Raw genomic sequence first — 13,066 nt, 5'->3', positions numbered from 1 at the left:
AGGGCTCTGTACTAAAGGGACAAAAACAAAACAAAACAAAACAAAACAAAACAAAACAAAAAATTAGGTAAAAAAGCATTTTTTTTCCTGATTACTATCTGGTGAGCACCAGTTAGTAATCAGAATTTTTTTTTTACTTCAATGTTCCTTTAGGGCCCCCGTAGACAAATATTTTATTAGATTACTTATTGTTGCAGAAATGCTTCTGATCTGTAAATGGTTTGTTGTTATTTCTCTTAAAATGGAGCCACGTTTGTGAGGAACGTGGAAAAGCAGATGATGTGGACTGTAGCTGTCAACACTTTGTGATTGAGCTGCAGTTTGTCTCTGTGTATGGGCTGGCAACCTGTTCAAGATAAAACCCGCCTTCACACTATGATGGTTCAGGTGTGGGTACTACTGACTACACAGGATAAAACACACAGAAACAACAGCTGACTGGCTCCTCCTGCTGGTCACAGGCTATCACTGCAGAAAATGTGTGTGGTCATGCAACTTTGTGTTTCTAAATTGGATTTAAAGACCCACTCCGATGAAAATTGTGTTTTTAACATGTTTTTGTAGCTTTTTCATCATGATGGAGAACGTAAATAAAATTAAGTTGCTTTTCTGAGTATTTCTTTATTCAAGTCATTTTAAATCAGGAAAAAGTGAAAAAGCTTGTGGTTGTTTTGTACAAGCTACAATCGGCGGGCTACAAGCCCCCAGCTCCGCCCCATGGATCTATTTGCAGACAAATAGATCCATGAATGTCTTCCTTGTCTGAGCTGGTATCTGGATCAAAAACGAACGGCTGGATAGCTACGATATTTTTTGCTGCATTACTAATGTTAGCTTGAGGTTGTGAGGGGCTGTAAGCTAGTGGGAGAGAGTGTAAATTAAAGGATGATGGGAAATGAGGGCAGGCTTACTTTGCGTCAATGGTCCCACCCACAACTCAAAAGCAAATTTCTCTGAGACTCAGAAGAAACTATGTCCTAGAAAACAAAACAATTTTTAAAATTTAGACTTAAAACTGTAAAATTATTACGGTTGTAGCGGATAATCGGTTTGGCCATATATCATGATATCCGATATGGCGATACTTGTACCAAAACTCTGCGTCACGTAAAACCAATTTTACAATTTTACTACAATGAAAAACGTATTCGTACAATGAAAGAGTTTTTTTCTAAGTCATACTCTTAAAAAAAAAGTGAAAAACTGTTCTGGTACATACTTGGAATATATTATGGTATGTATCGTATTGTAAGACATGTATCGGGATAAGTATCGTATCGTCAGACTCTTGTCACTATTGATTATGATTAAAAGATCATTGGGAACTTTGAAAATAGATCAAAGGATGATCAGTGGGACTGGTCTGAAGAAAGTGTTGGAGAATGCCTGGAAGGCAGTTGAGGAGCAGAATATGGGATGGCCGTCCGTCCATCACAGTTTATAAACCAAAACTGATCTAAAAATGTACTCATGTGCTTCCAGTGCAGAATCATAAAAACACAATCTAGCCTCATAGATTAAAAATTGTTGGCTTTCTGACTCCACTTTATATTTATTTCGGATGGATAACACTCTTCAGTTGAAGAGGTCGTAAGAACCAGACAGATTTTGGTCCCTGACAAACCCAGCTCTGTTGGGCCTCAAACCATCCTTATATTTGGCTCCAGGCTGCACAGATGCAGCATCACTGATTATGAGGCAGATGTTCTGCATCCTTTCCAGCTTCTTCTTCATGCTTGATTCTTGGCATCTGAACCCACAGGAGCTTAAATTGAAGGAATTAAACATCTCTGCTGCTCGTTCCACCATCTATGTTCCAAACAAACGTGGCTCCAATGTGTATTTTACATCATGCAGATCAGAACAGAAGTGTCCTCACCATTTCTCTGAGCAGCTTCTCCTCCAGTAGAGGGTCCAGGAGGCTCTGGACAAACTGCTGAGCGGGCGCGCTGGCGATTGCCCGGAGTTTGGCGTTGTTCTGCCTCTGCTGGGCGATGCTGGACAACCCAATGGCAAAGATCTTGATGCCGTAGCCTTTGGCCTCAGCGGCAGCGGTCAGCACGTCGGGGTTACGAGGATGATCGACGCCGTCGGTCATCAGCACCGCCACCCTGACGCTGTTCTTCGGCGTCTCCTTCACCAGCATCTGCGTGGCGTTGGTGATGGCGTAGGTGGTGTAGGTGCCGTGCCCGATGTAGCTCATGGCGCTGACTTTGCCTTGGAAGGTGTCCAGGTCTTTGAAGTCAGAGAAACTGTGCTCGATGTACACGGAGCTGCTGAACTGGACCGCAGCCATCCGCACCCGCAGCTCAAAGTCCACCGGCAGCATGGCCAGCCGGGTGCTGAACTTCAACACGAAGGCCTTCTGCTTCTCGAAGCAGCATTTCGAGCTCTCAGAGCTGTCCAAGATGAAGGCCACCTCCAGAGAACATGTCAGCTTGGACGAAGGAGCTAGAGATGGAGAGATACAAATGGAGACGTCCACCCAGCAGTGGCAATAACAGCAGTATTGAAAACCATAGATGTGAACAAGATTATGTTGGTAAAAAGACATAAAATCATTTTTTTAGTTTCTTTTCCTGTTTTCTCTCTACTTTACAAACATAAGTTCCAAAGAAGACGTCCAATCACACACTAACTTCTACCAATTCAGGTAACCATAAGTTAGATTTTTTTATGTTTGAAGCTCTTATGTCATTTAAACATTTTGTAAGAAGAAAAAAGTTTCTCTGCTAAAAAGCATTTTCATTTATAGCATTAAATGCTAAATGAATGATAAATATCTAGATTGTTTCCGTTTAGAGAAGAGAATTGGACTGTTACCGTATCGCCACAAAGTTAGTCGATTTTCCATGAATCGGTTTGTGGATCACGTATCAAGATGTGTATCGAATCATGAGAGAGAGAAAGATTCAGACCCTTGGAAAAACAGTGATTAAGGTCTGAACTGCATGAAAAGTCTTTGTTTTATTCTACATACACACTGGACCCGTGATACACGCTCAAGAACATGCTAAGCAAGCTTTCTTGAACACGCTTTTGGTGTTTACAGTGGACTGTCTGCACCCTCATGCATGGACCCACAGTTGGAAAAGGCTTGATGCAAAATGTCAAAGCGGTTTAAATCTCGTGAATCTGGCTCCAGGGTTGTTCTTTCATAGGTCTATACTGAAAAATGACAGACTTGGTACATATGATTCCAGTTTTATTGCTTTCTCCTTCATGATCAAATTTCAAATGATTCTGATTGATCAAAGTTCAACCAGTTTAACTTTTAACAAATGTTCAAAGGCCAGAGATTTGTAAGTAGAAAATTGAAATGAAGTTAAAAGCTTGCAGAGCAACGTGAGAACACAAGAGTTTTAAACATGCAGATATCTGGATTTACGCAGACTTCTCATTGGAAGTGGGTACCTGAACGTGCGTTGCCTAGGCGGGTGTAAACGAAGCTTTGAAGTACAAACAACTTGTCTTTATAAGTTTACTTTATTGTTATGAAATAAACTAATTTAGCTTTAAAAACTTGCTTTAAATCAGTTACAGCAACACCAAACTGTCCTCTGTAGAGGACAATACTAAACCTGGATACCACCAAACCACAGCGTAAAACTGAATGAACTCCGGACTGTATATGAGAACTGGACAGAGTGAGGGTGAACTCACCCATAGAAAAGGTTTTACTTCTGGCTACAAACAAATTAAGTCAATTCAGTCGCCATATTTTTGTGATATGGACGCTGCCATGATGGAACCAGCTGATGTCAGTAAGCTGTGAGCTTTTAAAACGGGCTGAAGAAAATCTGTCAATCAAATGTTTTGAATGCTGGAGGCTCCACCTACTTTTACTGAGTTATCTGATTGGTCTGTTTGTAACTTGAAAAGCTTAAACTATAGAATGTTTATTTCTCGATTGAAGTCTATGGGATTTTGGTTTCTTGGAGCCACCAGGTACTTCCTGTTTGGAACACCAGGAGGGAGGGACTCTGTCCAGTTCTCGTTTACAGTCAAGAGGATCTACAGAGGATCAATATCACCAATCCATAAGGGGTGTAGTAAACTGCTTTCGGTGTTTTTGGTGGATTTGAAATCCCATTTTCCTCAGTAAACCATTTAAAATAGTTATTTTTTGTTGTTGTTATTTAAACCTAATTTGTGATTTGAAATCAACATTTTACTTAAAAGCAGATATTTATTTGCATATGATCGTTTTTCAATGCATTTGTTGCATGTTTACTTAATAATGACATTTTTTTCAATAAGTCAAAGTGGGTGGGGCTTACATGCTAATTAGCTTAGCATTTGACATAATTGTGAGATTTTTCTTTGTAAAAATCAAGTAATAATGATATTTTGTGACCTAACTGGTTTATACTTAAAAAAAAAAGCTGTTAAAGTGAAATAAAAATGTCTAAAACAAGATTTTTTTTTGTTAATAAAACTAGTGCATATATTTCACAGTTTTATAATACTTTGACATATTTATGAGTTAAGTTTTCATTGATTTTACTTTTTGTTTTAAATGTATTGAACTATAAGCATTCTGGAGTTTCACATCACAGTTCTTTGTTTAAATCTGATGTAAAAGGAACTAAAACTAACTTTTTTTTAATGTAATGCAACAATCATCAGTAGTTAATGTTATTTCAAGAAAATGTAGATTAAGTCATGTTTTCTAAAATATTTGCTTTGTTAAATGAACAGAATAACATTTTAGAGACACACCAAGGGGACTACAGATGGAAAAATCTCAAATCTAGCACATTTAGATATGTTTTTATGATTATTCGATAACATGCAATGTCCCTTTTTTAATCCATAAACGTAAAAAAAAAAAAAAAAAAAAAAAAAACAGATGTAAATCAGAAACTGTTTTTCCCTCAGTGTTAAACAAACTGCCTCATTCAAAAAGTTTGAAAAAAAGCTTCAAAGTGAGCCGACCACAAAGGTCTTCAGATCTGTTCCACAGCCGGTATGTGCTGGAACAACAAGTCTGGTTCATCGAGGCCCCGCCAAAAGAAACTGATGTTCCAAACAGAGGATGTGACGGTCAGAGGTCTGCACCTCACGCCACAGATGTCGGGCTTTGTGCTCAGTTTCACAAAACTGGGAGGTCATTTTAAAAAGGAAATGTTTTTAGTGAAAAAATGAACTTTCTCTGTTCCAGAAAAACATGTCTGGTGTCAAAAACCTCATTGTGAATAAACGTGTTTTTAATATCAAGCTGTGGGGAATTCTAAAAGATTTTATAAGAAGTAACAGGAGATTAAAGCAAATAAAGTTAGACATTCATCCCACAAAAAAAAGAACATTATTTTGAAATGTAACTGGTTTCTTTTATTTCATTTTTTTCATATAAAAATGTTCACTAAGAATGTGTTCAGTTGACCAAAGTGAAGCTAAAAACCAAACAAAATAGAATATTTAGGAAAAATCAGAAAATCTTAAAATAAGACACGTTTTTAAATTGAATATTCTGACTGCTGTTTTCTGAATTTACATGCATTTAAAGCATAAGTTCATCCCAGCATTGGTGGTTTTTAAAAGCTAAAGCACATTGATGCTCCTCATCATCCTGAATGGGGCTCTCAAATTCACATTCTGATGGGGGGTTCAGCGTCCCACCTAACCCTACCTGGAGTAGCAGGAATCAAACCAGCAACCCCACAGCTGTATTAACATCTCTACTCTGAACCCCATTTTGTTGATTAAATTTGAAGCTTTTTTATGAAAAATTTCAAAATAAAATATAAAACACAATAAAATAGTTGCCTTTAGGAGTCATAAAGGAGTTCTTCTGAAGAGCGGACTACATTTGGACACTTGTGGTTCTTATAAAGTCTCTGTTGGCTCAGTTTTCTTGAGTTTTTTTAGTTATTACTTTTTTCCTGCTTTTTCTCATGTGTGTAAGTCTCACTTTGTCTCCCTTTTTACTAAGGTTTATTTCACTGTTTTATTTTTATTTTTAATGAGGTTTAAGTTTCTTTATTTCACAGTTTTAGCTTCTATCAAAAAGTTTTTCTTCTTTATTATCGTCCTCCACACCTCCCATTCCCAGCATACTAGACCTTTGCTACCTTCATTTCATGAAAACATCATTTTAAGCACAAGTTGAGTTTGTCTATAGGTCAAACCTGACTTTTCATTCCAGTAGAATGTCCACAAAATGGCTTAAACTGACAAATTATCAGGTAAAAACGGAATAAAATAAAAAAAACAACAAATTGATTGATGTATTCAATGCAAAAACAATGCAGAATTATGTAAATTAACACATAAAATAATTTTTTTTTAAATTTAAATTTGACTTTTCAAGTGTTTTGTGACTGAATGTGGATTTTTAACCATCAGAGAGTTCTGGTCATAATTACCTTGTCCCTCCTCGTTCTGCAGCCTGTAGTTTTTCCGGCCCGTATTCTTCCTCCTCTGGCCTTTAACCTCATGCGTGAACGCCAGCAGCAGCAGACACAAAACCAGTCCTTTTCTTTGGCTACTTAAAAAAATGTCCATCCTGACGGTGGAAAAACGTGTTATTTTTTGTGTCAAATACGCTGGGAGTTTTGATCTAAAATCCTGCATACCCTAAACATGTAAACCATTATTCGAACAATAATCTGTGCAGATTCAGACAAGTTTCAGATAAAGGAGTTAACATTTAAGAAGTGTTTTGGGTAGAAAGTGACTTTACCTCATTGAGCAGCGGTCCGCTCTGGGCGTCCATTCAGCTCTGGCTCTTTTGGAGGCATTTCTGTCAGCCTGACCGGTTCTCTATAAACCGGACTGAGATAAACCAGCAGATGAGCCGAAGCGCCGGGCGCGCTGCCAGAACTGCAGGTCAGGAGGGGCCACTTATCCTGTCTGAGCCTTGAAACTACAGACGCTGATATGAGCGGGCAGCCGAGACCACCAGTTTACCAAACGGCTCTGGCTATTCAGCGTCCATTGGGTCTGTGGAAACACTGCAGTGAAGGGCAGCGCCGCTTTGGGACTTTAGTGTGGGCTGGCATGTTCCACAAGCCGGAGACGGTCCTAAAACGTGTTCTTATGAGGTGATGAACAAGAGATCATCAGACTAAAGAACGGCTGATGTGCACCAAAGAGACTCTTTAATCAATCTGCAGAAAACACTCCTGACCAAAATTAAGTATCCTTCAAGTATATGTTTAAAAGTTTTAACGTTTTTATTTGGTTGGTTGTATACTTTTAACATTTCACGACCTTTAAATGATAGTCTACATCAACCAAAAAAAGCAGACCTAAGTACAGAAAATTATTTTTCTCCAAGTGGACCAAGTACATTCAAAAAGTACACTGGAAGTTTACTAACAAGTATACTGTAATGTTCGAGGCGTAAGAAGACAAACGTATTTACTTATCATTTGCTTTATTATAGTTCTCTCTCCTTTCCCTGTCTCTCTCTCTGACCTCTATCCTCTAGCACCCCCTAGAGGCTTGGAGTATATATGAACATAGGACACAACATTTTTGGTTTATAAAAAGTATACTTAGAAGTATACTTAAAGTAACCCTTCTATTAGTTTAATGGCAATGAACTTCACGTTTACTTTAAGTTTATAAAAGTACACTTTGAAGTTATCTATTGTAGCTTTTAAGGTTTGCTTTTAGTTACAAGTAATAAAATTCTACTGATTAGTGTAAAAAATAAATTTTTAATATACTGGAAATATTCCAAGTGTGACGAAGAGGCTGAGACGTTTGGATCCATTTGCAACAAGGCTTAATGATGACGAAGAGCAGGTAGACATAAACCAGAGCGCAGTCAGGAAACAGGCCAGGGTCAGAGTCAGGAGCGAGGCAGGAGGCGAATAAACAGGCAGGGGTCAAACACAGAGAGGCAACAGAGACCAAACGCTTAGACTGAATGCATCAGAGCAACAAATCAAGACTTCACTTAGAGCTGAGTGGAGAGCAGGGTAAATACAGCATGGTGAAGGGAACAGGTGCAGTCAGTACTCTGGCGAGGGCTCCCTCTGGTGGTCAGAGGAGGTCATGACTGGTTGAGCCCTGCCACCAAGAATACATCTACTCCACTTTTAATGCTGTGTAAGAAAATGTTGAAGGACCTTAACAAAAATGGGCTAAATATATTTAGACTTAGTATAATTCTAAATACAATACAAATAAAATTAACATGAACTTATGAACTTGTAAACGAGAAGTTGTAAAGTTTATCTCTAAAGAGGACCTAAAAGCAAACTAAGAGGATACCATCTTAATAACAAACTTGAGTATACTTACTTTTGGTAAGGGACGTGAAACTAAATCGTTTTACATTCTTTTAATTTTATTTTAATGATCACATTTTTACTATTCCTTTTGATTGTTTCTTTTAATGTTTTATGTAAAGCACTTTGAATTGTCTCTGTACATGAAATGTGCTATACAAATAAACTTGCCTTCCCTTAAATGATAATAAATAAATAAACAGGACAAAAATACCATAAAATATCCTGGAAATCACCCAAGCACGAAATAAAACAAGAAACTGCTTTCTCCCATGATGCACCTCAACTCAGTACTTTTTTTTGTTTACTGTTAGACTTTTCTTCCAACAGAGCAACAATCCGGGTTTGTTTTTAGCGCTCCAGTAAACAGCTCACCACTAATCAATGAGTGATCACACTCATTGATTATAATGAGTCTTGTTTACACCAGAAGAAGAAACGTCTTGTATTCTTACCACGTCTGACTGGATTCAGTGGTATGTGAGTCTAGGGCTCTCGTACATCCTCCATGATCAGGAAACTGTCCAATTACCCTTATAGGATATGAGCTGCCTGCACACATTTTTTTAGGGCAGAGTTGAGGTAAGGGCTCCTCCTCACTGACTATAGGGTTAGTCTCTAGTCCAGATTAGGGCTATAAAACCAAAGACTAGGAGGCTAGGGAGGACAGGATTGAGGTTTGTCCTCTTCTGGACTAAAGCTTAGTATCTAGTCTAGGTTAGAGCTAGAAACCAGACTGGGAGGCTAAGAACGACAGGGTTAAAGTTAGTCTCCACGTCACTGACCTTAGGGTTAGCCTCTAGTTCAGGGCAAGTTGGGTCTAGTCCGGTGTAATTGGGGCTAGAAACTTCAGTCTAGGGGCCTAGAGAGGACCCTCAAGGGCAAATCTTCTTATTGAGGTCTCATGGATAAGTCCTACCTAACCTAGTCATCCAGTCATTCACAGCTTATCATCTTCGGGTCTCGGGCCAGTTTGTGTTACACTTCAAGAACCGAAACTTGAACCAGATCCCACCCGTGTATCAAGAAATGCTGGACCACATGGCGGGGATATCTCTGAATGTTTTGCCTGTAGCCCCTGAACCGCAGAATGGTTTTGTCAGTCACATCTGGAGCAAGACACTGAGTATCTTCAACAGAAACCTCTCCTTTATCGTTGAGTAAATGTTAAGATGACAAACTTCACACACACAAAAAAAACACAACGCAAATACAGTTTAAGCATTTATTTAACATTTTCTCAGGTTCTGAAGAGGTTAAAGAGACTAGATATTGACTTTCCGTTTACCTATTCATTGCTCATGTTTGTCGCAGCAGAACAAGCGCACATCATTGAGGCTGGAGTCGTCCAGGCCAACCTGGTACTCCTCCATCTTGGTCTCGATGCCGCAGATTCCTCCTCCCTGACAGTCCTGGCTCCAGTGGCCGTACTCCCCCCAGGTCATGCCGGGAGCCTCCAGCGTGGGGTTGCTGCTGCAGCGGAACTTGATGTTGTTGACGGCCGTGTCGTCTCCGAAAAGCCCCTGGTAGGGCTCCACGCGCAGCTGGAAGGAGGTGAGCATGCCGGCGGGGCAGTACTGAGGGTGAGACCACTCACCGAAGCTGAAGATGAAGGATGAAGAGTCACAATTATTTCAGGAGACAGCTGGGCTGTTATTGATGATCTACTTTTATAAATGGCAAATAAATGCAGCTGTATCTTAAAACGTTCTAGAGCTACATTTGTGACTTTTTTTGTCATTATTTATCCAAATCTTGACAAGATATTAAAATTATTTAATAAAAGTAGGATAAAAGCTTACTGTCCAGTATGTGATTCAACGTAGTACAGGAAGTTCCGGTTCTCGTCTTTGGAGCAGATGAGGCGGATCCCGTTCAGGGCGGTGTCGTCTCCTCCGTACTGGTTTGACTCCACCTGAAGAAAGAAACCACCAATGTTTAGAAGAGTTCAGACTGTGGACATCAAAAAGCCTCATTTATAAATGACAGGATTACTGCTTTTATTGAAGTGGAAACAAGTTAAGTCTGTTTGCTGAGAACCTTTCAGCTTTAAGAGATATAATTTGCTTGTCATTGCATTTCAAAAAATAGAATTTTAAATAAAATGTCTGAATTAAATATAACCAACTGAAATCTAAACAGACTATTTAAATTGTACTTTATGAGAGAAAGCTGTTTTAAAAAAAGCCAAACTAAACTATTTTATCTAATTTACATTAGAGACTTCATCGACTTTTTCTTTTTTATTCCTACATTTATACAGACACAACAGTCATTTGTGGAGAAAAATGTAAAAACTCCATAAAAGTGTTGTTTATTGTTTGTTTGATATTTAAAAAAACTGAAATAAATTGAAACATCTAACAAAATATGTTTATTTAAAAAAAAAATCACGTAAACAAAGATATGCGAATCAAAAATGAAATCATACATACAGCATTAAAGGAAACTTTCTCCAAAAAAGTTTTAATTTTTCAATATGATTTTCATGTTTGCATTAAAAAGCAGTTTTTTTTATTTTGATTTATGACATCAGGTTGAAGTTTATAACAGTGTATTTTTATGGTAACTAAACAAAATGTGGATAAATCTTTTTCTGTTACCCGAACACTGAATCCAACTACAAAGTAGTCTTCCGGACACATCTCGGGCCAGGTCCAGGTTCCGAAGCGCTCTCCGTTGGTCACGTTCAGCACAGATCGGTACTTTCTGCTGTTGAAGGCCGTTCCTGCTCGCTGCAGGAAGACCTTCTCCTCACAAACCCCGAAGGACAGCACGGCCAGCATGGCCACGGTGGCGAGCAGACCCGACATTCTAACTGTAGGAAAGGATTCTGCTGGACCGTAACTGTGGAGAGCAGCAGCGGATCGGAGCTCTTATGAGGGCGATTCATGAGAGTGATTCATTTACAGAAACACCACAGAAGGACATGGGAATAAACAGCTGGGGGGACAGTTTTTTTTGCAGAAGAAAGTGTCTGTGCTGCAGAATCCTTCACAGAAAACCTCACAACAAACAGGACTTCAAAGATCTGGTTCAGCAGCAGCGACATGTTTGACGCTGATGCTGCAAAGTCTGCAGAAACACAATGAGAACATTCAGGTGGAGCAGCAAAGATGAGGCTTCATGAAGATACACGCTTCACCATCTGTTTTGATCCTCTGATGATCCACTTTCATACTAAAACTAAACGTAAAACAAAACATGAGCAATCCCCAAAGCTTCATGAAATGATCGTCAGCAGGAGTGCAGAGCGTCCATGAAATCAGAAGATGTCTTGGAAGTTTTGCCAACATGACCTTCTGAAGGAAACACGTCCATGATGGTGGAGAAAAGGCGAATGAGAACTTTTTAAAGTTCCTGAATCAGACCGAACCACGCTGAGAGAAAAATCAAGAACTGCATCTCAGACTCTACAAGCAGTTACTATTATTACTACTATCAGTTACTATGTTAAATACTCAAGATTAGTTAAAAAAATAACAAAAATATCCACCCAGATTTATTTTTATTTATCCCCTCTCAGGTAAATGCTTAAAACTTCAAGCAGCAACAAGGAAACAGAAAAAAAGTCAGTTATTGATTTCCGTTGTGAATTCTTTCCTTTGTGTTGTGGTTTTTGACATTGTTCTTCGACTTTTGGCTACATGTTTCGACTTTCGTCGTCGTGCTCCAGCTTTTGGCATCGTGCTCCGGCTTTTGGCGTCGTGCTCTGGCTTTTGTAGTCATGCTTCGGCTTTTGTCGTCGTGCTTCAGCTTGTTGTCGTGCTCCAGCTTTTGTCGTTGTGCTTCGGGACTTTTGTTGTCGTGCTACTGCTTTTGTCGTCGTGCTTCAGCTTTTGTCGTCGTGCTTCAGCTTTTGTCATCGTGCTTCAGCTTTTGTCATCGTGCTTCAGCTTTTGTTGTTGTGCTTCAGCTTTTGTCGTCGTGCTTCGGCTTTTGTCGTCATGCTTCGGCTTTTGTCGTCGTGCTTCGGCTTTTGTCGTCGTGCTTCGGCTTTTGTCGTCGTGCTTCAGCTTTTGTCGTCGTGCTTCGGCTTTTGTCGTCGTGCTTCGGCTTTTGTCGTCGTGCTTCGGCTTTTGTCGTCGTGCTTCGGCTTTTGTCGTCGTGCTTCAGCTTTTGTCGTCGTGCTTCGGCTTTTGTCGTTGGGCTTCAGCTTTTGTCGTTGGGCTTCAGCTTTTGTCATTGTGTTGTGGCTTTTGCATTTTTCTTGTGCAGTGTCGGCCACCGTACATCGTGAACCAAAGCTGAGATCTTGATTGGCTGACAGAACACAAATTCTGTTCATATATTTTTACTCTGGAAACATCGCACTACAAAATTGTAGTGGTGCCACACGTTATGTGCTGACGTGCAAAATGCCTCACAGGAAGGCTGATCACATCTGTATGTTGACTTTCACTGAAAATAGACGATCCCGCCGCGTGAATTGTGTTTGGTGTAAGATTAGCTCTCCAAGCTGTCTTACACCGTAATGTTTACGTGGTTTTGTTATTTTAGTTTTTTTATTTTTCATAAAAAATGAAAGAAGAGATGTGATCGGTGTGATCAGATCGAATGCCGCATGACGGTGTGAAACGTTGCATTAGTACTTGGTTTGTTCTTCAAAAGGCTTGCAGAGGAAAGTGATGTGAATGAGTGAACGGAATGCTGAGGAATACCTGACCTGACTGTTTAAGTTGCAAGGATTCAGGCTTCAAAATCCTCTCAAACACTCCAGTGAGCCCTTTTAAGAACACAAACTATATATTGGGTCTTTTTTTTTCAGGATCTTGAACAGAGAGAAGCAGAGTGTCAGGAAGTGAATTTCACAGCCTGGCAAC

At 39.4% G+C, this 13,066-nt stretch overlaps 2 protein-coding genes across 2 annotated transcripts in view; both read right to left on the bottom strand.

Moving 5' to 3' along the window:
• The window catches only part of col28a1b (collagen, type XXVIII, alpha 1b), a 26,258-nt gene extending 19,592 nt beyond the window's left edge, over window positions 1-6,666 (bottom strand). The window contains exons 1-2 of the mRNA XM_036216065.1: window positions 6,369-6,666; window positions 1,880-2,451 (exon numbers count right to left, since the gene is read on the bottom strand). Of these exons, the coding sequence (XP_036071958.1) occupies window positions 1,880-2,451; window positions 6,369-6,576 (780 nt within the window). The 5' untranslated portion in view covers window positions 6,577-6,666. The remainder of the gene's footprint in view (window positions 1-1,879; window positions 2,452-6,368) is intronic.
• Window positions 6,667-9,454: 2,788 nt separating this feature from the next.
• LOC112136706 (vitelline membrane outer layer protein 1 homolog) lies at window positions 9,455-11,098 on the bottom strand. The gene is made up of 3 exons (XM_024258587.2): window positions 10,847-11,098; window positions 10,046-10,158; window positions 9,455-9,845 (listed from the first exon to the last, which is right to left on the bottom strand). Exons 1-3 carry the CDS (start codon window positions 11,054-11,056, stop codon window positions 9,536-9,538), a joined length of 633 nt encoding a protein of 210 aa, XP_024114355.1. The 5' UTR covers window positions 11,057-11,098; the 3' UTR covers window positions 9,455-9,535.
• Between the last annotated feature and the right edge of the window lie 1,968 nt (window positions 11,099-13,066).

The sequence above is a fragment of the Oryzias melastigma genome, linkage group LG16 (genome assembly GCF_002922805.2).
Source record: "Oryzias melastigma strain HK-1 linkage group LG16, ASM292280v2, whole genome shotgun sequence".
NCBI classification, from domain to species: Eukaryota; Metazoa; Chordata; class Actinopteri; order Beloniformes; family Adrianichthyidae; genus Oryzias; species Oryzias melastigma.
Note: the sequence above shows the minus strand (reverse complement) of the source record. Positions and strands in the feature narration are given on the sequence as shown.